The sequence below is a fragment of the Amblyomma maculatum genome, chromosome 9 (assembly GCF_055883805.1).
Source record: "Amblyomma maculatum isolate TAMU_Amacu chromosome 9, ASM5588380v1, whole genome shotgun sequence".
NCBI lineage: Eukaryota > Metazoa > Arthropoda > Arachnida > Ixodida > Ixodidae > Amblyomma > Amblyomma maculatum.
The window spans coordinates 10,973,626-11,001,292 of NC_139352.1; the positions used below are offsets into that span (position 1 = coordinate 10,973,626).

General features: G+C 44.6%; 1 protein-coding gene across 1 annotated transcript in view; it reads left to right on the top strand.

Annotated features, from left to right (window-relative positions):
• Window positions 1-2,810: 2,810 nt before the first annotated feature.
• The window catches only part of LOC146178276 (ATP-binding cassette sub-family C member 3-like), a 76,576-nt gene continuing 51,719 nt past the window's right edge, over window positions 2,811-27,667 (top strand). The window contains exons 1-3 of the mRNA XM_084579665.1: window positions 2,811-2,828; window positions 23,949-24,098; window positions 25,762-25,896. Of these exons, the coding sequence (XP_084435791.1) occupies window positions 2,811-2,828; window positions 23,949-24,098; window positions 25,762-25,896 (303 nt within the window). The remainder of the gene's footprint in view (window positions 2,829-23,948; window positions 24,099-25,761; window positions 25,897-27,667) is intronic.

A 27,667-nucleotide genomic window follows, 5' to 3' on the forward strand; every position in this document is an offset into this window, starting at 1 on the left:
GTTATTGCGGCCCTGTTAAAATCTTTTACCGAAACCCACCGCATGGCGTTGCTTCCTTTCACTAACACCAACCTTGCTTCGCGACAAAGTTGAGGTTGTAATTGAGCACATTTGTCAAGATGCACTCTCACTTCTGGTGTACCAAAGCCTAATGGGCCTGTCATCAGCTACACTACTACATGTAACTACGCAGAAAGGTGCACAACTGGTAGGGATTGAACAACTATTGGTTTTGAGCTTTGTGACGTCATTTTCTGTATTTAAGTAATTAGATATGGGATACTAAATTATTTTCACGCAACAGTTTCGAGCATTGCCTGCCACCTAAAGGAAAGTGTGCGTGTTTAGCGGTTTTTACTTCGCCTTCCTTTAACAATAGGTGGCACCACGAGACATACATTTCTCATCTCACATAATGTTAGTTGCCAACGCATTGCTTATATGTTTTGATGGCAGAAATGAGTGTTGCAGCTATAATTGGTCCTAAAGTATTGTGATATATAATACTTCTACAGCTCTGAATCAAACGGAATCACCGAAAAGAACTTTTCGCCTCCATTCAAAGTTGTCCGCATTTAACGGTATCGAAACGCTATACTGGAACTCTATTTGAGCATAAATTGTTGGCGGTACGCTAACTTAATTTCGCTTATGTCCGCGATGACGCTAAAGCTATAGTAAATCTTTCTAATATTGGAAAAATTTGCTAGAACAATATTTTCTCTATCCTTCAGCTGATTAGCGGTCACTTATAATCTGCTGTGAGTGTTTATCTCTTCTTCAGTTGTGGCAGGCGCTTGTTGACGCCCGTACTCATCTCTACGCCGCTGACACGGCTATGCATTGACACGTGTAGGTTTCCCGTACTGCTTCAGCTACTTCGTGTAAACTGCTGATGGCCTATTTGTGTTTTTCTTTGTGTATCTGGTTTCCAGACACGCTAATTTCCTTTCTCAAACTATGAGACGCAATCCAGTCATAAGTTATGTGCCTTAGTTGCCATAAGAAGACTGGCAGCGGGTTTGTTTCTTGGTGGCGGTACGGAACCCTCAAGGCACCCCTTAAATTCTAAATCTACGCAAGGAGAGAATAAATCTTATCTTTGGAGACTTTCCAACTTCAAAAAGTTTCGTAAAGGCTCCCGTATGGTAATGAGAAGCACACACTGCTGTTGGTTTGGTGACCTTTGGCAAAGGCGCCAACAAGGATGAAATCTGCTCTCTCTGAAACCAATAAAAGCTTAGAGAAATATCCCCATTTCTTCACGAAGTTCTGTTTTGTGGAGATAGGTCCATGCGGTAAACGAAGAACTAACAAAAATCAATGTTTCTCCCGCAAACGGGAATAATAAGCATGAAATGCTTTTATTATCGGCGATATCCTGTCGTCTGGCTCCGTTTTGCAGTTTAAGCAGTCCTGACAGATATGTCATGTGTTCCCTCGACGCTTAGCGGCATCCTCGAACCAGTCCCACTGCAATGGCTCGTCTGCACGGGCTGAAGGGGAATTATGTGCTTACGCGGGATTGTTCTCCTCGCGTACCACGGTGGACTGTTGGAGGCGAGTGTCTCATACACAGTGCCCTGCCGGCCTGGTTGTGCGTTGCGGACGGCGGCGCCAGGAACAGTGGCCGTCGCGCAATGCTAATGTGGTGAGTGCGGCACAGATAAAAGCGCTGACTTATCGGAACACCACACTCAGGGGCGCCCGATCTTTGCTTCGGTATGTGCCCACTCTGGCGGCATGATTGAGGTTTCCACCGAGAATTGAGATAGATGTGTACCCTTTAAGTTTTGCTTCGTAAAACCAGCGGGGAGTGACGAAGACACCAGTGATGGGAAATCGACGAAAATTCGTTTATAGGCAATTTTTTTTCTCCCCGCACGCCGAAAAAGGGCCCTGAAAGCATTTCATGGTTAAAAATGTAATTCACTTTTGCTTCCCTGGTTTGTAAGACGGTCATATTAGCCAGTGCTTGTAGGACTATGAAAGAGAAACGAGTAACACACATTTGGTTTTATGGGGTTCAACGTCCCATAGTGACTCAGGCTATGAGGGACGCCGTTGTGGAGGGCTTCGGAAGTTTATACGACAGGGGGTACTTCGTCAACGTGCACTGACATCGCAAAGCACTCTGGTGCCTTGTTTTTCGCCTCCATCGAAAGGCGGTAGCTGCGGCCGGGATTCGATCCCGCATCCTTGGGCACATCAGTCGAGCGCCTTAACAACAGCGCCAGTGCGGCGGGGTAAAGCAAGCAGACGTAACGGATTCGTTCTCGTGACACCTTTGTCGTACAATACGTGTTTTACGCACTCCTTCAGTTATAGAGGCTCCGGAAACACGCACGCGCTTACCTCAGGTGACGAAGGCACGTGTGCCGCGCAGGGTCGTACTTTGTCTCTGCAGGTAAAATCACACGACGGTGCGCTGAGATTTGACAGGAAGCGTACGCAGTTCAACGATTTCATGCTACAGGTGTTCCACGTGTACCGAACGTCCTTTCGTTCTTTTTCCGCTCTCCCTTTCTTTTTCTCTTAGCTCTTTGCTTTTTCGGTCGTTCTTCTTGCGCAGAGAGCGGTTTGCATCGGAACAGCCCGGGTGTTGTTATTTCTTTGTGGAGATAAGGTTTCATCGGGCGGCCAGCTGGGCATGTAGGCATCGTTAAGTATCGCCCACCCACCGAGCCTCGTCACCGTTAGAAGAGTCGAAGAGGTGACCCTGAAGCGGCCGGTGTCTATCGTTGGCTCGGAGCATCTCAATTGTGCATTTTCCCTCTTCGGGTGGGGACGTCGCTCACAACCCGACAGACATGGAAGTCTGCGAGCAGGTGAGTACGCTCGCTCACCACAGCTTTGGAATTACTGTTGCCTTCTCAATTAGTCAGGTATATTTTGTAGGAACGGAGTTTTATCAACTTTACTCTTAGTGCAAGTATAAAGGCCGTACGATTTCATAAGCGCATCGAAAATATTTGTGGCCCTATATCTAGTCGTCGTTTTCGTATGAGTTCCCTTCATGTTTCCTACCAGACGCTTCTGTGCCTTCAGACGCATGGAGCAGCTAGCCATAAAGTATAGCAGATTGAAGAAAAACCTAGTAGTCTGTCGAATTCGAGAAGCCACAGGCAACTGCAAGTGAGCTTTTTGTAATTTATGAAAATTTAATTTTCTTTTGCCGATTTTCATTATAGGAGTAAAGTAATCACCGATTAGAAATGCGTTGTTGCTCCGCATCCTGTCGCCCACTACGCGCGCCCATGAGCAGCAAGCGGAAACCGGATGCGTGACGTCACCGTCGTCTTTCACTTCCATGACAGTGATACATAGTCACCAGCCCTTTTAGGTGATTGGTTTACTGGGCTTATTCAGGAAGTCAGCTAGCCGGGCACAAGATTTGCATGAATCACTTCTGGGTGTAGGATTATCATCCAAGCCTGGGATCGGACGCGATTGGCTTTCTATTTCATCGTGCTTCTCACCAAGATCACTAAGAGGAGAGTAGATACAGTGCACTAGAATAAGGTCTAAGTAAAAGAGAGAGAAAGTAAACTTTAATTGATTAACGGAATAGCACGGGTGGTTTTCTCAGTTCTGGGCTGTCTCCCGGGCCCTGGTGAGCAGGCTGCGCTGCTCAGAGAGACCCGTGTGGGCCAGCTCTGCCTCCCACTCCGCTTGGCTGAGCGCTCGAGCTTTATATTTCTCTAATTGCTATTTGCAGTTCCATATCATGTGAAAGATGTCCGAGACTTCATCGCATGCAGTGCATGTGTTAATTTTGAATTTTTCGGGCCAGATTTTGTGGTACTTTGCTAGGTTTGGGAATGTCCTAGCCTGTATGTTCCTCCAGGTTACTGCCTCCTGTCTGCTGAGGTCTTTGTGCGGTTCTGCGTATCGTTTTCTTTCTAATTTGAAGTATTGTATTAGTTCCCCGTATGTAAGAGGGGTTGAAGGCTCTGGGGCAGCTGACGCAGGTGCCCGGAAAGTATGCATTCGGGCTATCCTGTCGGCAGCCTCGTTGCCGTCGATTCCCTCGTGTGCCGGTATCCACATGATTGTGTGCTTCATGTTGCCCGTCTTTTTTTCCTGCTCCATTATTCGGTGTGCCTGTTTGCATACGCGCCCCAGGAGGAAGGCACGACAGGCCTTTTAGGAATCGCTCAGTATTATGTGTTTTCTACCTTGGCTGCTGGCGTGTTTAACTGCAAGTGCGATTGCAACTTCCTCTGCATCCTCTATGTAGTTGTTGGTCTTGATCGATGAGCTGGTCACCTCTCTTCCGATGTGGTCAACTGTGGTGGCTACCGCCGCTTTTCTCCCCAGATATGGACTGGCGTCTACATAGAGTATGTCGCTACTGTTTCTGACGACGTTGTTTTGTATGTGGCGACTTCACGCTTTTCGTATTTCGCTGTTGTGTAGGGGGTCCATGTTTTTGGGAATTGGAAGGACCTGATATTCAGCTCTGTTTTCGGGAGTGAGTGTTTCTCTTAGGGGGTTAGTTTTCTCGTCGATGGGTCGTCCCATGATGTTCAGTAGGTGCCTACCAGTCCGACTTTGTTCTAGTCTGCGTTCTTGGCAGACCAGGATTGCTTCTTTGCGTTCTTCGTAGGTGGCCGAGGTGCCCATTGCCATAACAGCCTCATTGGATGCATGACTTGGTAATCCGAGTGCTAGTTTATAAGCTTTTTGAAACTGCTAATCAATTTTCTGTGATTCTGTTCTGGTGACGTTGTGGTACGGGAGGCTATAGGTCAGCGGGGGACTATCATCGCCGTTACTATTCTGATCGCGTCCTTCTCCTTTAACCCTCCGTTCCTGTTTGCTATTCTTCGAATCATGCCGCAGACCTGACTGGTTGCCCGAGTTAGTAGCTTGATTGTGTGCGTTCTTTCCCCGTGGCTCTGTAGCCACATACCTAGTATCCTCAAGGTTTTTACTTCTCTGATTTCTTGGTTTTGAAGCCGGATTTGAATCTGCTCTGCCTTGAAGTTTTTCTTGTGGATTCTAATGAACTCGGTTTTTTTTTCAGGGGCGCATTGCATGCCGTTTCTTCTTGCAATTTCTTCAGTGCCATCCAGGGCTCTTTGTAATTTGTCTTCCTTTTCTCCCTTTGATCCTGTCGTCGTCCACACCGTAATGCGGGCTGATAATGCCAGTGGTCTAGACAGCCCTCAGTTGCGCGACCGCCAGTGGTCGGAAGCACCATCTTTCACTGATACTAACCAGAGAAAACGGCTAGCAGCGCAGTCGGCCGACTTTTTTTAAGTGGACAACTCTCTCGAAGAGTGCGCAGCTCGGATCACTACCATGTCAATGGTACGTATACGTATGACATCAGACCTTCTATATAATGTGTCCAGATAGGTTATAACGAAATGAGGTGGGGTTTAACGTCCCAAAGCGACTCAGGCTATGAGAGACGCCGGAGTGGAGGAGTCCGGAAATTTCGACCACCTGGGGTTCTTTAACGTGCACTGACATCGTACAGCACACGGGCGCCTTGCTTTTCGCTCGTGAACATTATCACACTTCCTGACAATTATAAAACAATGTTCTTTAAGAGTTTTGCTAACGAATGAAACAGAATAAAAACATTTTAGGTGACATAGCAAATCTGACTCCTGGACGACAAGCACGGAATACCCGCTGTACTGAACAGTGGGAAACACTTCGAGCACGCACTAACTTTGGTTGCCAGATCCTAAGTAAAATAATACCAGATCCTACGCAATATTGTTTTTGTAAATATATTGTAGCAACAATATTTATGATTTTTGCCCCTTTCTGCGCTGCATCATAGACTGTACACTTCATTAAGCACTTTATTTACCTTGCAATTGTCCTTGCTTATGTCTTTATTGTGTACCAGAGCATTCCATGTCTGAAGTGTCCTGTTCGTATCCTAGTTTGCTGCTAATGCCATGTTTAGCGGCCGTGAACCCCGCACTGCGATTTGCAGTGGCTTTGCAACAAACGTCACAAAAGTTTGGGATGTGACGTTGCGCGTTGTACACTAAGGCCAATGTGGCTCGTAGAAATTGACACTATAATAAGCTTGGCCATGTGACGAGGGCTACAGTACCAAGCTGAAGAACACCAAGTCTTAGTTATCCAGCGTCATTTCTACATCCCATTTCCATGATGATGTGTCATTTGCGGATGGTATCCAGCACATAATTCACTATGAGCAGCAAAATGCCGTAACCAGCTGTACGGCGATAGGTCATGCACTCTGTCAGACGGCCTTAAGCATTGCATTCTGATATATGAACACCAATAAAAGAAAGCAATTAAAATAGGAGCAGGATGTGGTTGCAGTCGCCTCATTCATGGGTCTCTCCGGTAAGGGGAACACGTTCAGGCCTAAGCATTTTCATCCCCATTGTTTTTAGATGCCATACGAGTATTTATCTATGCACACAATGGACTTTATTCCAGCCGCTAATAATGCACAAACGCTATAAAACGCACGCACATCTGCCAGCTTTGTATCGACGAGCAACCGTAAAGTTTGACATCCTTTTTGTTTCGACGCTGTTTAACAGGAATCGCTTCTATCCTCGTTTCTCGCAGCGCATTGGAAAGCCAAAGGAAGGGCAAATTTTATGCGTGCCGGGGCTGCAGAAGCGGTTAGAAACTACCGAGTTGTCACAATCGCCACGACTTCAACGCAGCAGAGCGTGTGTCATCTGTCTTTCAACTGCGCCGACGGCCTGTTCGGCGAAACCGGCTTGGTTGTCGGAATATACATAAAACTTCGGCACTAAGCCAGCTTGTTCTTATAGCCTCGCGGTGAGAACCTGCTGGGAACTCACTAAACGAGCCACCGATAGCGGTCACGCGTTTTGCACTATGCGCACTGACTTGCCGAATGCGATGCCGGACTTGACGTGACACGGCCGGACTAAAAAAAGAATGCAGTCACTAGTGTAAGGGACTTGTCGTTTTTCCTAGAGTGAAAGCTAGCTTAGTAACTAAAACAAGTGCTTTCATTTGGCTACGTTTATCGCGGCTTCGAAAGCTGCCCAAACACGTTCTCTCCCCAACAGGGACGGATCCAAGCTGCCACGCTTCTTCCCCATGGGGAGACTGAGGAACAGATGACGTAGTACCTCGCTGTCAGATATTTCCAGACGGCTTGACCCCCCTGGCTAGGAGGAAAGTTTTAAAGACGACACCGTGCGGTTTGGTCAAATAAATAAGCAGTATAGGCAACTTGCATGTGCTAGTGCAGCGCTTTTGACCCGAACCCCCTTGCACTCCGTCTTGCTGTGTGCCTGCTGTCTTTATAAAAGGAGTTTTACCTCGTGTCTATATTGGTTGCGCTAAAGCATACGCTGGAAACGGTATGGACTCTGTGTTATCTAATAAGGGGCAGTTAGTTGGTCTTGCACTGCAGCACTCATCTCACTTAGGAACGCGAAAACAAGGAATCTTGAAATAGAGGTGACTGTCCCCTGTGAAAAAAAAAAAGAAAAAAGCAGCCTGCAGAAAGTTATAGGCTGTGTGCACAAAATATCCACGCTGTTTTTGAGCTGAGCTTGTAGTGACTAGAAAAATGTTTTTTAGTTACACCTGAATTTTTGCAGCTGCCACACAAAACTACTGGAGAGCTCTAGACTGCAGAAAAGTACCGCAATAAAAAAGGGCAGAACTACAAAATTACTACACAACTACAGTAAATTATTTGGTTTCAACAAAGAAAAAAATTGCATTGTATATGTAACACGGTCCGTTAGTTTCGTTTTTTTTTTGTTTGTTTACCGAATAAACGTATATGGTGGCAATCCACTGACGACGGATGCTCGAAGCGACACCTCCGTATTCACGTGACACATACTGGCGTATACGACCAGTTACAACGCCATAGGCCCGAACACAGCGGGGCAGTACCTAAGATTTTCATAAATGCTGTTTTGACGTGTGCTGTTTTCTCACTGCGCTTTTTGTGTGTTGTTTTGACGCGTCACGTTGCTTTCTTGTGTGTATTGTGCACCGCTTCTCGGTACGGCGAGGTCCTTGTTGACTTGGTTGTGCAAGATCATAACGCACAGCACTACGCAGATGCAAATGAACGGTTTCTATCCGGCGTTTCCAGGCCACATGTCCTGCTTTTCAACGGTATATTAAGAAACTTTCGGCATGTATATAGCTAAAAGGGTCATCAGAGATGAGTATAAAACTCCTCATCAATTCAATATTCTTCGAGGGCGTCGTAAAAATCCCTCTAACAAAGATCATAAGCCTTCCGTTCCAGGCAGCACAAATAAACCGAACAAAGGGCGGCAAAAGGGGAAACAGTTCGCTAGGCAATGTTTTGATAACAGAGGCTTCGTGTGAGCACTAGGTTCTGTTCAGATTTTTTAAAAGGCGAAAGCTTTTCTAGGCGCATGGAACAAAATACCGTGCTGGAGTGTTTGGGCGCGAGAGTCTTACGGGAGATCTGTCATATTCCGCGAGATTTCGCGAAATGGGTTCTTGTCTAGCGTTCGTGCCATCTGCAATTCCCCACTTGAACGCGCGTCAAGGAACGCCACGCGACAGAAGCGATGGCGTACCGTCCAAACACACACTTGCCAGAGAAATTGTGACAGATACCGCGCCTTTACTTTCATGTTAACCAATTATAATTACCTGTAGCACTGCAGAGAACGCCGATAAAATTTAACAATTAGAGGCAAATGATAGGAAAAGAAGGGTAGGCTTTCACCATTCTCCGCTTAAGAGACATCTAAGAGACCTAATTTTTTATTATTTCCACTGTGTTGTGAAGAATCCAATCTTCTGCTTTCTCTCTACCACAGATCTGGTGTCTTCGAAACATTTAACCAGCACTGCTAGTTTTGCGCGAGCTGCAAAAAAAAAAAAAAAAAAAAAAAAGAAATGCACGGTGTGCAGACTGAATCATACATTTCTCTCTTCTCTCCCTTGCCACACTTTTAATGTTTGTTCCAAGTGCCAGTTGCGGCATGTACCGTGATCTAGGCAGTTATAACCGCACCTTTCCTATCTTTCCATAAGGTCGTCCTCACTCCTCATCCTCCTATGATATAACGTCTTTTTCGCTGAACAACGCGAAAGCATATCCTAACCGTGAGCGCATTAGGGCGGAGGAGTGATTTTTAGGAGCATGCTGTAAATGCAACTAATGTAGCATCACGAACAAAATGAAACGTGCAACGAGCAGCTTAACATATTTTAATCAGAACAAATATTAGCATCGCATATTTCTATCTAACCGATGTCAGCGTGTAGAAGGACGAGCATTAAGGAACCTGGTAACGTACGATACGCCGGTCTTTTTACTCTAGCCTTCGTTCTCGTCCAGAGGAGCGCTTTTATCCATTGGAAGCAGACCCAGTGTCTGCAGCTGTGGTCTCTGCTTAAACTGCAGCGCAGAAGCACCTGCTTCTTGTTGCACCGGCAAGTTCCCCATACTTCCCGGCCTTGGTCTGTTCAGTATTCGTCATAAAGGGAACCTGTCGCGACTGCTGCATATGAAGTACTCGCAAATCTTTAGGGGAAATGCAAGGCGCAGTGCCGGTCTTGTTTGCAGGTGTACAGCTCAACGGCATTGTCAGAGGAGGTAGGAAGGTGGAAGTGAAAGAGGAATAATAATAATAATAATAATAATAATAATAATAATAATAATAATAATAATAATAATAATAATAATAATAATAATAATAATAATAATAATAATAATAATAATAATAATAATAATAATAATAATAATAATAATAATAATAATAATAATAATAATAATTAATAATAATAATAATAATAATAATAATAATAATAAATATTTATTTAATGTGGGCAGGAACAACCACTTGGTCTTCGTGCTGCAGCACAAATAACAAAAAAAATGCGCACACAAGTTTTACACACACAGATAGAACACAAAAACAAACAAAAACACATGAAATGAAACAGACGAAATGAGTCGCGGAGAGAAAGAAATCAGAGAGTAACATATCTTGTATACACGGTGAGACAATTATACAGTACATCACGAAAACAACAACAGCGATAGATAGAGAGAAAACAAAAACAAATAACTGTCATTGACTATGGTAATTTACAAATATACATACAGTAAATAACCACTCGAGGCGCAACAAGTGTGTGGTACCTAAAACACAGGATAAAAATACAGGTGAAGACAAAAAGAGTTAAACCTCTGCATTATGTCCCGAGGGGAATGGGAATGAAGAAACGCGGAGAAACTTGAAACATTGTTGTTGTGGCTAACTCTTTTTGTCTTCACCTTGACGTCTTCCAGAGAGCGAGTTTTGCAAGATGTCAAGGTGAAGACAAAAAGAGTTAAACAACCTCTGCATTCTATCCAGAGGTAATAGGGAATGAAGAAACGGAGAAACTCGAAACGTTGTTGTTGTGGCTGTAGGAAGAAGGAAAAGAAAATGCACAGGCCTGCTAGCTCTAAACTTGAAGCGGTATAAATTCCCTCAAGCTCTTTCGCGGAGTGGACTCCCCTGATGGGGTTGGGACGGGTCGGTCGCCGCTGCTTGCGGCGGGGGCTGGCCTGCCGCCGAATTTTTATCTGTTGTAGGCCGCCATTGCACCCGTCACCCTTAGGTGATAGACGACGGCTGTTACGGCACGCGTCTTTCTCTCCCTCTTTTTTTTTTCTTTTTTCTCTACTTTCTCCTGTTCGCACGAGGCAGCGGAGCTGGCCCTGCCGGGGTGGTGCAGTGGTAAGACGCCCGACTACTGTGCCGGAGTACCCGGGTTCGAACCCGACCCCGGCGGCTGCGTTTCGATGGAGGCGAAACGAAAGGTGCGGTAAATGTCTCACTTGTTTCATGTGGACACCTCAACCGCGCCGTATGGGAAGGGAGGAAGGTGGGAGTGAAAGTGGAAAGAGAGAAGGAGCTTCCTTCCCTCCCTTACGGCGCGGTTGAGGTGCCCACAGAAACAAGTGTGACAGATACAGCGCATTTCCCTTCCTGTGAACCAATTAATTAGGTGGCTCAGCTACAGAGCTAGTAGCAGGCCTGTGCATTTTCTTTTCCTTCTTACAGCCACAACAACAACAACAGTGGTTAAGGTGCCTGACTACTGTGCTGGAGTACCCGGGTTCGAACCCGACCGCCGGCGGCTGCATTTCGAAGGCGGCAAAACGAAGAGGCATTCGCCTGCTATGTGATGTCGGTGCACGTCAAATATTTCCAGGTGGTGATAATTATACGGGAGCCCTGCACTACGTTTCCTCTTTCTCTCTTTACGCTTTCCCTCCTCCATATCTCTCTTGTTTGATTGATTGATTTGATTGATTTATAGGAAGTATAGTGCCTAGAATATATAGGCACTGTAATAGGAAGGGAAAGGCGCGGTAACTGTCTTGTTTTCTGTGGACACCTCAACCGCGCCGTAAGAGAAGGGAGGGAGGTGGGAGTGAAAGTGGAAAGAGGATCCGTAGTGGAGGGCTTCGGAGTAATTTCGACCACCTGGGGATCTTTAACGTGCGTCGACATCGCACAGCACACGGAAGCCTCTTCGTTTCGTCTCCATCGAAACGCAGCCGCCGAGGTCGGGTTCGAACCCGGGTGCTCCGGCACAGTAGTCGGGCGTCTTACCCCTGCGCCACCCCGGCGGGGCCTTCTTTGACGGCGAAGTTCAGGCGTCCACAGATAAAAGTGTGACAAATACTGCGTCTTTCCTTTCTATAAGCTAACTTCGCGAATGACCACTGCATTCAACTCATCAGCCCTGCCCCGTGCAATCATTTATTGGAATAGCCTTCTTGACAACATTGTTCACATTTCAGGTTATGTTATTTTCAAAGAAAAAATAAGCAGCATTTTGTTCTGAAGTATGGTTTTACAAAAGCATGTTCTGTAGTTTGCTTTTCAATTTTGTTCTCTTTTGTTGTTGGTTGTTTGCCATTGTATTACGATAACGATTTGAAAATAACGATGTTAAAATAACCATCTTCTACTTGCTTCTTTATTTTTATTTTTTATTTAGAACATACTGCAGTCAATATAGACCAAGCAGGAGCGCAATACAGGACAAAAGAAAATGCATTTCAGCGCCACCATCGGCAAGCAAAAATATAAAACGAACAGGGTACAGTGCAAACATATGATGGAAATAAAAAAAAAAATTGAATCAGCAAATCGGAAAGCAAAAATTCAAAGCAGGGCTTCTCTTACACCTTCTTCAAAAACTGTTACATTATTAGCGGAGAAAACATCTTTTGGAAGTGCATTCCACTGGGAGACAGTGCGCGGAAAAAAAGAGTTCTTGAATCTGTTAGTACGGGCAAAGATGGGTTCCAGGTTGTGATGATGGGGGTGTCGGGTTGGACGACCCACGCGTGGATGAATGAACAATTGTGCATTGATATCAAGTTGGTGATTGCAAAGCCGATACAGAAACCGCAATCTGGAAATCATTCTTCTCGTTTCTAATGTCAAAATGTTGTTATCACTCATTAGAGACGATGGGGAATCTAATCTGCCATATTCATTGAATATATAACGAACTGCTTTTCTCTGAACCTTTTCTACTTTAGTTGTCTTTTTTCAAGTACGGGTCCCACCCCAGTTATGTAGCCCCCCTCACATAATACTCCAGTCGGAGCCCGTGAGATATTTGAATAAATAAATTATTTATCGCAGACTAGCCTCCATCTTGACTAGCAGATGAACGATAAATGGTAAACATGGTATGGCATCAACCTGAACGCTGCGTAACGAACGGCTGCGTCTCAGCGTTGATAGGAAATCACGTGGGCATTTTTCCCAATGCGTCTTTCTGAATTCCGGTTATGGCTAAACTTTTCGATTTCGGATGAAGCTCTACATGCTTCATCCGAAATCCACGTGCTAGTTTTTATCCGGAAAGATTACCCTTGAATCTAGATCGGCGCAAGAGCACCGATATTGAATTTCCGGACCAAACCGCAGCTGGCTCATTTTGGAATCAATGCGCAAAATATGTTCCTGGTGCTGTTTATGTGACGCGCATGAGGAAGTCGGGTTTATTTTCTCCCCCGTGATTTACGCACACAGCGTTTGCGTTCTCTGCTGATGTAGCGATTGGTGGCAACAACAATGAAAAACAGAAAGCAGTTTACATTGCAATTATATTACGAAAACGAACTGCAGCCTGCGTGCAACGTCGCCACAGAATGCCCACTCTGAGCAACAATGCTGACACCAGTTGGGTGGTCATTTTGGAGACATGGGTTACTTGCTAAACAAGGGGTCGGGTGAATCACACACACGACACAAGCGCAAACTTACAACTGAATAATTCTTGCGTCTTGCTTGCGCCTCTCCACAGCAAACTTATTAAAGAGCTGCTTTCTGCAACCCGTGCTGGCATCGGGCTCTTAAGGGTTTTTATTACAAAATATGGCACCGATTAAAAAGGGAGGTTTTCAGAAAACACGAGACGCCGTCCATAATTTGTACGCGTCTTTTTTTTTTTTCGACCCCTGCTGGACAACACATATGCATGGAATTCAGGAAACTCCTAGTGAACAACAGCGGCCGTCTAAAATCTCGTGGGTGTCCCCGGATCGGGAGCCGTGCTGTCGCTTAAGCGTGCATGCCGGCGCTTGTTGTCTGCTTTCGTGGATGTTGGTGTCCATGTTACCGGTGAGCGGAGAGAGTCATGCGGTGTCCAGGAGAAGGGACGTTGACCATGTAGCGGGGCCACTCCGTGTCTCCCATACTTCAGTAGAACACTTTGCGGGGTACGTTGGTGCATAGCTTTAGGAATTCAAGCGTAACAACGACGTCACACAGAAGCACTCTACTTTATCTGTATGTCTCCGTTGTTGCGCTTGAATTTTAGAAGCTCCCAAACTATCTTTCACCAATAAATGATTTCACCACGATCACCCGGAAAAGTTTCAATGAACCATATATAGCGCATGATTTTCTCAACTATACAGTAGTTAATAAATCTTGCTTGGTGCTGCTTGTTTGTTTTTTTCCGGACGATGCGCGGGACCCATGCAAAAATACAATTTAAATGACCCCTGTAAACCACTTTAGAAGCTTAGCAAGGCCAAACTTTCTTTATTTCTGCAAGTTTCTCAGATGTGTAGAAAAGTACATCGGTCGTCATTTTGCATAAACTCTTGTTGAAAGCCAGTATTTCAGTATTCCTGCCTGACTAATGAACTATTGTCGTTCCAAAAGTGCCATCGTGAAATAAATTTGTCGAAGGAGACGAACCCCACAAATTGAGAATTATGCCCATCTTTTAAACAACACATCTTTGATTTAAAGTGGAAGGTTATAATAACGAAGTTCGTATAACGTGGATTTGCTGTAACGTCTACTCGACGTGACAAGAAATCCTCTTCCAAGAAGTCACTATTTTCTATTCTCTGCCGGTCGACACTATAGATCTTCATTTGTCTACATAATCTTGAGCCGGATTTTTTTTACAGTAAGGTAGATATTCAGCTCTCCCTCCCTCCCTCCCTCCCTCTATGGGCTATGGAACGAAAAATGGTAGGGGTAACATTAAGAGATAGAAAGCGTGCAGAGTGGGTCAGAGAAATAACTCAAGTTACCGACATTCTAGTGGAAATAAGAAGAAATGGACATGGGCAGGACATGTAGTGCGAAGAGAGGATAACCGATGGTCGCTTAGGGTAACAAACTGGATTCCAAGGGAAGGAAAGCGTAGCAGGGGGAGGCAGAAAGTTAGGTGGGCGGATGAGATTAAGAAGTTCGCAGGGGTCAAGTGGATGCAGCTAGCACAGAACCGGGTTAAGCGGAGAAATATGGGAGAGGCCTTCGCCCTGCAGTGGGTATAATCAGGCTGATGATGATGATGATGATGATGGTGATGATGATGATGATGATATTCAGCTGCGTGCCAGCAGTTTTTAGCAGCTTGGCCCGTAAAGTTTTACTAGTTCATGGGCCAATTGTACCTTAATATCAAGGCAAAATAATTGCAAACGCCGACAACAGAGTCCAGAGTTTTCTCGACTCTTGCAAACAACATTTTTGACAATTTAGTTTGTCAATCTGGTCTGTCTTGGCGAAGATAGAATGACCAAGCCTTTTTTGAGCATTTATCTTTTAAAAACGATCAAAGCCGTCGAATGGGTTACCCTGAAAATTACTGGAATATTCGGGTGTTTCATACAAGGTTAATATCCACTAATACTTGCCATCGGAGCAGTCACGGCTATTCCACGCGCAGCCTACTCCTTATAAAAAACGTGGAATGATACCCGCACACGATGTCATCCAAAGTGGGCGGCAACTGAATATTGATTAGAACAGACAGAAAACGAGCACAATGTGAAGCGCTCGTCGAAGCGAAAAAGATGAAAAACAATGTAAATCGAGACAGTTACGCATCAAGTAAATGCGGACTGAGGAAAAAGGTGCTTTTTTACCAATATATACTCAGAAATGAAAAAGTTGACATTTTATGTTCATGACGTTCTGAATATACACAGTAAAATTGAAAATTTTGTATAGTTGTATACTGTATTGTATTGGACCACCTAAACCACTAGTTCGCGGTACGGCAGGTTACCTGAAAAAATCAATATTCCTAGATTATTTTTCTTTTCGGTTTGGTTTGTAGGGTTTAACGTCCCAAAGCAACTAAAACTATTAGAGAAGCCGTAGTGGAGGACTCCGGAAATTTCGATCACCTGGCGTTCTTTATCGTGCAGTGATATCGCACAGCACACGAGCCACTGCGTCTCGCCTTCATCGAAACGCAGCCGCCGGGATCGACCCGTGTACTCCAGTGTGCAGTCGGGTGTTTTTATTTTTACTGATAATCTACTAGCTGAACAAATCATGGTCAACCACGACTTATATTATGTCCAGTAATGTCTTCTTTTCCTTGTTTGAAATGACTGTTTTACAGGTTTCTCGTGTGCGCGTACTTTTGAGACTTGTGCGCTGATTTTTGTTTCAGTGCCCTGTTCTCCATAAAGTCCGGCGTGGGCACAGTCGTTGTCAGCGTCACCCTTTAGCGTCGGAGTTGTGAGGAAAAAAATATCCTGATTTTAACTCCGGTTAAACCGATTAAGACGTCCGAAAGCACGATTTGTCACAGTTTGGCATGATTTTTCTTTTCCTTTGAGCACTGGCAGACTGGCACAGAGTTTATCAAAGTGTTAAACGTCTCTATTGCACAGCATACAATTGGCGGTACACAAGTGGACGGTTCGAATCCTTGTCACAAAGTAGCCTCCAACTCGGCAGATGCTAAATGAGAAGCGAAACCCCAGCTCGAACGCTGCGCAAAAGACGGTTGAGTCCCAGTTCTGATGCCAAAGATGCGAAATCTCGTAGCACTTGGAGGTACGTTAGTAATACCGTGCGAGGAACTGGCACGCCAAATGCAATAGGGTGAAGGGGCTCAGACAATTGAGTATTTGTTGTGCTTGCCGTCGTTCCACTCGCCGCTTCGGAAGCTCGACAACGGTTAACGTAGCAGCTATGGCAGGATAGCATATATGGCAGAATCAGGACAATCATAGACGTCAATCAAGCAAAAGATCAAATTTTCGGAAAAGGTACTTCCTATCGATCATAATCATACCATCAACCAGATGATAGAAGAATACTCGGAATATAACCAGTCCTTATAGATAGCATTTATTGATTTCGAAAACGAATTTGACTCCGTTTGACTCACTAGAAACCTGGGCGATCATGCAGGCATTGCGAATTCAGGGTGTAAACGAGCCGTATGTGAAAGTACTGAAGACATATGTAGTGGCTGCACAGCAACTATAGTTCTGCATAAAGAGCGCAGCAAAATTCCTATAAAGAAAGGTGCTATATACGATGTCCCCAGTACTACTCAAAGCTTGCTTAGAGGAAGTATTCAGAGACACGGAATGGGAGCAGTTAGGGATGAATAGAGAATACATCTATAATCTGCGAATCACTGATTACATTGCCTTGCTAAGTAACTCAGGGGATGAACTGCAAAGGTTGATTGATAACATAGACAGGAAAAGCACAAAGGTAGGCTTGAAAATTATTATGCAGAAGTAATGTTCAACAGCCTCGGGAAGGAACAGCAGTTTACAATAGGTAGCGAAGCACTGGAAATGGTAGGCCAATATGTCTGCTTTTGACAAGTAGTAACCGCAGATCCGGACCAGGATAGGGAAATAACAAGGAGAATAAGATTCAGATGGAGCGTATTTGGCAAGTATTCGCAGGTTATGGCTAGCAGCTTACCGGTATAGCTCAAGAGGAAAGTACCCAAAAGTTGCATCTTGCCTGTACTCACCTATGAGGCTGAATCGTGGGGGCTAACTAAGAGGGTTCTACTTAAGCTGAAGGCAGATGGCTATGGAACGAAAAATGGTAGGGATAACGTTAAGAGATAGGAAGCGTGCAGAGTGGGTCAGAGAAATAACTCAAGTCACTGACATTCCAGTGAAAATCAAGAAGAAGAAATGAGCATTGGCAGGACATGTAGAGCGAAGAGAGGATAACAAATGGTCGCTTAGGGTAACAAACTAGATTCCAAGGGAAGGAAAGCGCAGCTGGGGTTGGCAGATAGTTAGGTGGGCGGATGAGGTTAAGAAGTTCGCAAAGGTCAAGTGGATGCAGCTAGCACAGAACCGGGTTAATTGCAGAAATATGGGAGAGGACTTCGCGCTGCAATGGGTATAGTCCGGCTGATGATGATGATGCTATGGCAACCAGCCAGGAACCAAGAGGTTTTCTTTCTCTGCTCCCATGAGCGTACGAGCACTTTCACACTTGAAATCACGCCTATGTCTCTGCCAGGTTGTAGCTTGCAAGTGGCATGCCCGCGGGCACCTAATGATTGTGGGGTTGTGTGGCGCCACAAGACCTAGGGACATGATCTTAGTTGGAAGGCGCAGCTGAACTCCTTTCAGATGAAGATCGAACCTCCGTTACCCCTGGATCCAGATCCATACAGGTTACCCATGCAGGCACGCCAGTACGGCTTCGTTAAAGTGAGGTTTTCCGTTTTATATACCCTTGCCGGGGGGCCTTTCAGATAGTGCGGAAGCCCATGGATATATGGTAATGAGTATGTAGGCGGTTCAGTTCAGTTCAGTCGTTCAGTCGTGTCGTGTCCGACCCTTCGTGACCCTGTGGACCATATCACGCCACGTTTTCCGGTCTCTCACTATCTTTCTAACATCACATAACTTCATCTGCAGTGCCTCGAGGATGCCATCTAACCATCGCGTTCACTGCCTACCCCTTCTCCGGCGACCCTCAACCTTTCCCAACATCAAATCTTTCTCCAGCGACTGCTCTCTTCTCATCAGATGACCAAAGTAGCTGAGCTTTAACAATTTGACCCTCCAATGAGCAGTCAGGGTTTATGTTCGACAATATCGACTGATTTGATCTTCTGGCAGTCCAAGGAACTCTCAAGAGTCTCCGCCAGCGTCACAATTATGTAGGCGGTTATACGGTAACAAATAAACGAATTAGTCATTTTGCGAAAGCGAGTATATGAAAGGCAAGTGCAGACGGGAATCATTGACGCTATCACATCGTGCTCTTATTGACAGCAGTTAGTGCTTCGTCCCTCCTAGAAAATTATTATTTCTTTGGTTTCCTGATTTAATGGGGATTAGTTATGTCGCTGATGCTGCTTATGTACTTTGTATTGTAGTTTCCCTGTATAGCCTCAATGCGATGACTAATAACGCCGTGGTTAAACAGCGAAAGAGAGCTCTAGTAAACAAATGAAAACTGCCTGAAATAAATACCCTACTTAAGCTCTAATTACTTTAATTATGATAGTTTGCGTCACGTGACATTGCCCCCCCTCCTCGCATTCAATACAAGTTGTTCCAGAAACTTTTATCGGCTAAGTTCCATATCGCATGCTCGCTATGCGCAGTCAAAAACATCTGTTGCATACTGAACAAAAAAAATAACATATGCCCTGTACGCAAGCGAAAAAAAAAAAAAAGGAACAGGTGCTTTGGCCGGAAATCGGCGGTGCCTTTCTGTTACTTTGTTACGTTTTGCTTTTACATCTACTTGAACGGAAAGAAAACGCATACAAAGAATTCAAAGGCAATATAGGTCAGGGGCATGCGCCATGTTGTTTCATTTCCACCACTTAACATGGTCTCCATTTCCTGCGCACAGCTCATCTCCAAGTTTACGCACCGCCACTAGTGGAAAAATTAGGAGTCATTCAACTTACGGCCTATCAGAATAAAAGAAAAAAAAATTACGAGTGCATTGTGGAAACTACACTGCAGAAATGCGAAAGCCTAAGCTTTAGTGGTGCACACGGTGCATCACGTTTGCTCTCATCATCATTATCAACTAAATGCACCGTCATTATCATAGCTAATGACATCATTGTCATTATCAATAATTAACCGCAATTCCCGTAAGTCTAGTGGGCGCTACTGGAGAGAGCGGGTCACGGCGCTCCGAAGCTATGCTAAGACGTTCCGCGCCGCGTATCCGTTTTTGGCCAGCACAGGCCTGTAATATGTTCCTGATGGTAAAGATTTATTATGTTTTGCAGGTACTCCATTGCGCGAGGCATTACATCCAAACCTTTCACCGAACGTTTGTGACGTTCATATGGTCCTGCAGTTTTGAGGCAATGCGGCGCGATAACCAATTCAGGCCTGTTTCTGCTGGCGGACTAGGTTTTACACATATCTATGTCAGACAGTTAGTTGCTCGTTTCTTCTTTTTCCGTAATAGCTCCCATCCAATTACCAGAGCATCCCTGCAAACTAACTTTGTGAACCTTCTTCCAACTTAGTGGTCTCTCCCAACTTTACCGATCGGCTCTTATTTGGTTCTATGAAAGAAGTTTACGATTCAATGCGTTTTCTGGCAGTTCGCAGTTCTTATGAGTACTTATTCTCTGTTTTACGAAAAAAAAATATACAAACAATTGATATCTATGTTGTACCCGCCTCCTTTATATTTTTTGCTGTATTTTAATTGTATGGGGCAAATGTGTTAAAAAGAGTTCGCAAAATGCCGATCTCGCCTTCTACTAAAACGTTTTTCTTTAAACTTTATGCCCAAGTTCTACCTGTTAAAGTATGGCTTCACAGAAAAAAATATTTTCGTTTCTTCTGTTAATTGTCGGCTATGTGATACACCTGAAACCATCGAGAACTGTTTAATGGCCTGCAAAGATGCGATATTATCTTGGGACAATCTACAAGGAACACTGAAGAAAGACTTTATTTTGAATTCTCACAGTGTGCGTTACTTAATGGCCCCCGAATATGACCATGAATCCTTTGACACAATTTTCCTCCTTTGGCTGCAAAGCCTGTGGAAAACGCGTATGTTGGATCGGAATGCTGAGCCTCTCATTTTCCCCAGTACTCATTTCGGCCAGATGGTGCACCAGCTTGGAGACACTTACGAAGATAGTGACTATCAACCGGACTGGCTGCCATTATTGATGTGTTGTCTTTCCTTGCCACCGTTTTAATGAAGTTGAGCTAAGACGTATTGTAGTTGTGTGATGTGTTGTATGTTTCAATAGGTTTTTTCGGCTACAGACTGATTACTTTGTAAATAATGTATATAGCTCTTTCCTGCATTTAAAGGCACGTAACAAATAGCATGCTGAAAAAAAAAAAATCCCGAGCGTGGCACAGTTCGCTGGGCGTTCGGCTGTGGTTCCAAGGGATAGAGGTTCGATTTCCGATGGAAACAGAATTTATTTATTCTTAACTATCTTCCTCATGGTAGACAAAGAGAATTATGATGTGGGTTTCATTTGATGACGTCATTTGATTGGCAGCTATATGGGGCAGGACGCCGGACGCTGTAAATATGAGCCATTGAAGGCTTCTGTGAGGCAGAGGAATGGCTGCTTTCGTCAATCTTTCAGCATTATGTTTCACTCCGATAATAGGGAGGTCTTTCAAGCAGTAATTGTTGGACCACCGTAGCTTCCAGGCATAGAGCTGATGGAACCGTTGTGGCGTTTTTTAAAGCCGCGCTGACAGTTTACCATTGGTGGTTTATGGTTTAATTATAGACACAAATTTCTAAACAATAAGCAGCCCAGAGGATTAGATTCTAGGCCTTGCAGTGGGACTCCCTACCACCCTCCAATAGGCAGGGTGATGGTGAAAAGAACGGTCCTTCCAAGCTTCCAGAGATTTGGCGTCGTATAACAGGCCACTGCAGCATGGTCGAGAAAACAAGCTCTGTGAGCTGCACATGGCTGTGGACGCAACATATTTATAGATAGCTGCATGCGTAAAGGTGATATGGGTATTTGTTGATCACCCTTGGCTCATAGATGCGTTTTTCATGTCACAAAAACGTTTGAGAAATATAGATGGGTTTTTCCTTGAACAGCGTAATATGTATTAACCGAAACGTAGCATTCAGCTTCCAGTTATTGAGGACGTCATTCCGGTCGCGTGATCCCAAGGCGTCTGAGACTAAAAGTATTTAAAAGGGAGAAAGTGGGGAGTGTGGAGTGCCACTGTCACTGGCAGTCGTTCATTTGTTCCGGTGGCGAGCGAGAAGCCTATATTTTAAATCGATTGTACTAGGCTTCATATTGTTACGGGCGCAAAGCTGACAGCTTTCAAAGGCGCTACGCTCGTTCTCGATAATCAATGAGTAATTGAATAGCCGAGAGCTAATAATTTCTATTACGTATCTTGGTAGCGCAGCCTATGTACGGGCTTGATTCGAGCTTGATTCGGGCTTGATTCGGGCTGTGGTAGAGTCATCGCTTGATGTAAATTCATGTAACGAAGCAATCCATCACAGCTCGAAAACATTACAGAATTTTCTATCGCCACAGGACATTCTCCCCAGAATTTTTGGTCGTTGATATGTAGTAAGAACAATAATTTTACTGCAAAAAGCTTTTTACGGGGTTAATTCTTGCGAGAAGTTAGAGCTCGCGCTACTGTTTCGCGCGTTCTACCGCCGGACTGCCGAGTGTGAGAGTGCACGGACGCCGCAGTGACCGACACTCCACCAAAAAAAAAAAAAAGAGAAAAAAAAAAAACGAGCCCGGCACAGAGGTTTTTGTCATAGATTAGCAGCAGTCGTGGAATCAGCCAGGCCACTGTGTTTTTACATGAAGTGTATGCAGCTCTTTGGCCCGAGAAGCTGTCACTGTTGCGGTCGCTGTAGCATAATCTAGGTGTCTACTGAGAAGGGAGATACTGCGGCTTGATTCCCACAAAACCACAAAAACTACTTAAAAAATACGTGATCTCACCTACATTTTGTATCCTGCAAAAAATGAACAAAGCTACCCTTGTCCTTTCTTGATTTCGCCCTCATCTGCACTGCTCCGGGTATAGTGAACTATGAGAGCATACCAGGAAGACGACGTTGAGAACGATGAAGTACTGCTGCGCTGCTCAAGCTCGCTTGTGTTCCTAGACTGGCTGTTTTTTGTGTTGTCCGCCGTGCAGCTTAAGAAGGATTATATTCCCCGCTTAAGTACTCAGTAAAACCTCTTTCAAGGGCTATCATTTCCCTGTACTTTTTCTTTCCGCGGAACGCATCTTGGGTGCTTAAAATATTAGATTGCAATTGCCGCGGCCGGCAACAATTTTTTCTTCCTTTTTGATGATTATTATTGTTAATTAAACCACTGCCAACAACCACTACAGAAAATATAAAAGCATTCGCTCAATAAAAAGGTGGCGTTAAAGGCATTAAGACAGATGCTGCGACTTCCTTAAAAAAACAAAACAGAAAAGCTTAAACAAAAATATAAAAATAAAAAATAAAATTTTTTATCCCCATTGAAACATTGAAAAATTACAAAACACTTTGTAGCCAAATGCTAGTGACAGGTTCGTTAAGGAGATTAAAGATACAAGTAAGAAATAGAAAGTTGCGGAGGTGACAATTGGCAAAATTTTGGGAAAAAATATAAGTTGTCCGAGTTCCTAACTTTATTATTAGCACAAAAAATAAAATATGGATGTTGCCGCCGCTGGTTGATTATCCAAGTGGCGTGCGGTGCGTCGGCATCGTTTTGGGTGCTAGCCCCAGATGCCAGGCTGCACCTCAATTTAACGGGTGATGGTCGTTACCCAGTCCACTTTAGTGTAGGGGTCACAACTATTACTCAATTGGCAGAAAACTTATAAATGCATTATTTTACTCAATAAATTTGCGCTTTCCTGGCAGACAGTCACGAGAGCTCAAATGTAGAGACTGGGAGTAGACTGTTTATTCCCGCAAGAAGTTTAAGCGTCATCAATTGAATTGACGCGCAGGAAATTTGAAAACATGAGGTTGTATAGCCATTAGGGGCACGCTTATGGCAGCTTTATTTGATTCTGTGGTGTTGCTACTCGCAACATAGCATACACGTGGCGTCATTTGCGGGCAACATTTCGGTCTTATGGCCAGGGATTTTTAGACCTCTTTGTTTCTGCCGAGTCATGCTTCGTCGGTTCTAACATTGTTGAGTTATGCTTAACCATTATTGATTATCCTGAGCAATGCTCGATCATGCTGGTCTGTTGCCTTAAGTGAGCACCATAAAAACTGAGTCCTCATATATATTTCAGCCTTTCGCTATTTCTATGGTGTATAATTCTCTTGTTTTATCTGAGTATTCCGTTATATCCAAGTCTTTACCCTAGCCTCCTTATGTCTTTGTCTTTAGTTCTATATATAGATATACCCACACATACCTACACACGTTCTACAGACAGCTTCAAAGCACATGGTTCAATCATACGACAGGGGGTTTCCGCTATCATGTCACTCCGTGTTCTTTCGTATCAAAAAGGCTGATGTCTTCTTCAGTATCCTTTCAAGCAGTTATAACTTGGAGAAAAATGAAAAGATGGGAAAAGAGTCGACACGAGGCGGAGGCATTGCAGTAGGATTTCTCGGGTATCAAAAATAAAAAAAAGAACAGCTTTGAACTAACTGCACCCAAATGCAACTAAATCTGTTGCTTCTTATATGCGCATTACTCAGAGCCTGTATGCGTCACTGCCGTCGCTCATGTCGGAGGCGCTCCGCTGGGCCAGCCTGGTGTCCCTGGCCTTCGGATGGACAGAGGCCATACAACGACCATTGCCCCAAGGCTCGACGCGGTCCATGACTCTGATGGACGGCGTGTTCACGGTAAGAACACGTGGGCACGTCTGCTTCGAGGCAGCATTTTCTTCGCGATTGTGCGCGAGAAAACACCCTTTAGGGAGGTCCTGGTGCATGAACTTTAAGTGATGTGCGGACGACACATGATCTTTCGAGGAGCAGATTGAGGTGCGTTCACCACTCACTGATTGCTATGCTTAAACCAATGAAACAGAAACCATGACAGGTCCGGTGTTCTCAAGACCAAGAAAACCTATAAAGAAACTGTATCGCAAGGTGCTAGTCTAAGCTGTTCTAAGCGCAGATAATTTCGGGACCTACGTATCGTGGAAAATAGGTAGTTATGCTGCTCAGCCTGGGCAGTCTCATTTTTAGGTACTTAGAGAAACCGCCTCCTTTCACTGAGAGGGGAGGCGGAGAGCGCGCTCTAAATGGCACCTGTATAAATATTAAAAAAAAAAAGGAAGTGAAAATTCCCCAAAGAAGAGTGTTAGCAAGAAGACACGATCTCTCAGTTACTGTTTGCACCTTGCTTAGAGGAAGTAGTCAGATACTTGGATTGGGAAAAGTTAGGGATAAAGGTTAATGAAGAATATCTCAGTAATCTGCGATTCGCTGATGGCATTGACTTGCTAAGCAATTCAGGGCACGAATTGCAAATTATGATTGATAAACTAGACAGGAAAAGCAGAAAAATAGCCAGAGATTATTATGCAGAGCCAGAAATTAATATAAAGAAGACGAAGCAAATTAATGTTGAGCAGTCTCGAAAAAGAACAGCAATTTGCAATACTTAGCAAAGCACTGGAAGTGGTAGGCGAATATGTCTACTTAGGACAGGCAATACTTAGCAAAGCACTGGAAGTGGTAGGCGAATATGTCTACTTAGGACGGATAGTAACCGCAGATCCGGACCATGAAAGGAAAATAACTAGGAGAATAAAATTGGAATATAGAGCGCATTTTCAAGCGCTCGCAGGTTATGACTAGCAGCTTACCGGTATTACTCAAGAGGGAAGCATATAACAGTTGCATGTTACCTGTACTCACCTATGGTGCCGAAACGTGGAGGATAACGAAAAGGGGTTTGCTTAAGTTGAGGCCAATGCAGAGAGCTATATGGAGCGAAAAATAATAGGTGTAACTTTAAGAGATAGGAAGCGTGCAGGGTGGGTCAGAGAAACAACTCTAGTTAATGACATTCTGGTGGAAACAAATATGAAACGGGAAGGACATGCAGAGCGAAGAGGGCATAACCGATGGTCGCTTACGGTAACAAATTAGATTGCAAGGGAAGGAAAGGATAGCAGGGACGGCAGAAAGTTAGTTGGGCGAATGAGGTTAAGAAGTTTGTAGGGGTCAAGTGAATGCAACTGCAAAGGATGAGGTGAATTGAAGGAGTATGGTAGAGGCCTTCGCCCTGCAGTGGGTGTAGTCCGACTGCTGATGATGGTGATACATATTAACCAGGAAGGTGTGAACATTTCTGGACAGGTTTCAAAGTTCCTACTAATGTGCAGGCCGAGACTTTGCAGATTTGTGTCAGCCAGCGTTCGAACCATCGTGATTCCCACGCCCTGAACATCTCTGGGTGTAACTTAATACCGCGAACATTTTAAAGACAAGCATCATTCGTAACAGAGTGCTTTAAATGCATGCTATGTTCGTGGTTTCTTTTTCTCTTGATCAGCTCTTCAACGTGGGATCCTCTGTGACCACTCTTCGGCAGGGTATCTTCATGCTTCAGGAAAAGGAGAAACTCACCGACCTCTGCCCGCGGATCGTCAGGGAAATTGCTGCCTGTTTCATCAGCTCTATTGTTTTGGTGAGTTGTTTTGTTGCTTTTTCTGTGCCCTACATGAAAAATAATAACACTAACTTGGTCATTGTCGCTGCGATGAGATGGGAAAAGAACATCACGAAAACAGTATGAACGTTTTACAGGGGCATATTCGCGTGCGCATATATGACGAATAGAAATACATCTGTACAAAAAGGCAGCCCTGATAACCCTTTAGCCTGCAGCGTTGGAAATTTGCGACATACCGAATGTGCTGGCGCCCATCGGTGCCCACCAGAGCTTGGTGGAAATATTGATATTTTGTTGGCCGCGAAGAATACATTTAATTCTGGGATAACAGTAAACAGTCGGAGTTTTTCTCTCTCCTGTCGATCCGAAATCATGACGAAAGTGACACATCACACTATAGAAATGAGCATTTCTTGTTTAGCACCCGATATACAATGCATCCCTTTCCCATACTGAACTAACGTACATGAATGGTCAAAAGTTCTCAGGCCACTCCGCATAGCCGGGGAGCGGCTGATCTCCGCTACGCGGCGCTGCTATCAGATTTGCGCCCCCGCGCACGTGTGGGGAGAGTATGCGCTTAGAGGTGGTCCGATTCCTTCGTTTTCGCTCTCCTGGGTGCACTGAAAAGATGGTGCGGCGCGCGCCTTCGCTCTTCACCATTCCTTCCTCCGATTGCATCATGTTTCAGCGCGTTGCGCGGCATGCAGACGACTTGCTGGCGTCAATGTTTAGTTGAACTCCGTGTGGTTCTTCGTACTTTCCAGCATCAGCTCTTTCGCTGCTCACGGGGCCATGACTGTGCCTTTTCACGTGCCAAGAATCTCAAATTGTGTCATTTGCCCGAAATTTACTGCACGCGAATCGGGCAGACCATGCATTGTTTTCTTGTGCTTTTAAAATGTTTTAGCTACTGCATTATTGAAAGTCCATCTTTTGGAGCCTTGATTAGTTAGTCTGTTCAGTATCTTCAAGTAGTGGTGGTGGGGGTGGTGGTGGTGAAACTTTATTACCAGCGGATGCAGAGGCCCGACCCGAATGGCACCCCCACAAGTTAAACGACGGTCGCTATTCCTTGAGCAGTGGCGGCGTTTTCAGCCAGCTGGATGAGCTTTATATATCTGTGTCCCTGGGTCGGGGTTGAGCAGTAGAGCCTCCCAGTGATCAGAGTCGCGTATTAAGTGGCTCGCGGGTATGTACTATGGGAAGTTTCAGATCATATATGAAAGCGAAACTAAATGCGACGTGGTAGCTCACGTACTTCACATTTGGCGGAATTTTATTTTCATCTTCAATATTGCAGTTTTCAGTTACCAGAACAAGACTGCTCAGGTTTACATGATGCACAACAAATTATTAGATAGTTTCTGTTTCAGTAACCAATGACAAGTATATATGTACGCGCTGTTCAGGAGAGGCATATGAGATCGATGCAGACTCTACATTTAAGCGCCGTAATATAAAAACTGTACGCTCTCGGTTTCTTTAGGACGTAGCTGTGTTTCTAGAGAATATTCATCTACTCCAAATGGAAGCTTCAATGTGCCAGTGTAATCTGACAACCTATCAGATATTTTCTCTGATTAATGTATTTTGCTACGTAGAGATTATTTTCTGACAGGCAAATACGGTGTTAGTTCTCGAATTCTCAATTTGCTTAACGCTACGTCAACACAGCCAACATTAAACGTTACTCGTTCCAATCTATGTTTAGCCCTACGTCGAGCATTATTGGATCCTGATAAGATTTCAGACAAGGGCTCTAGTAATTACGTACAAATTTTAT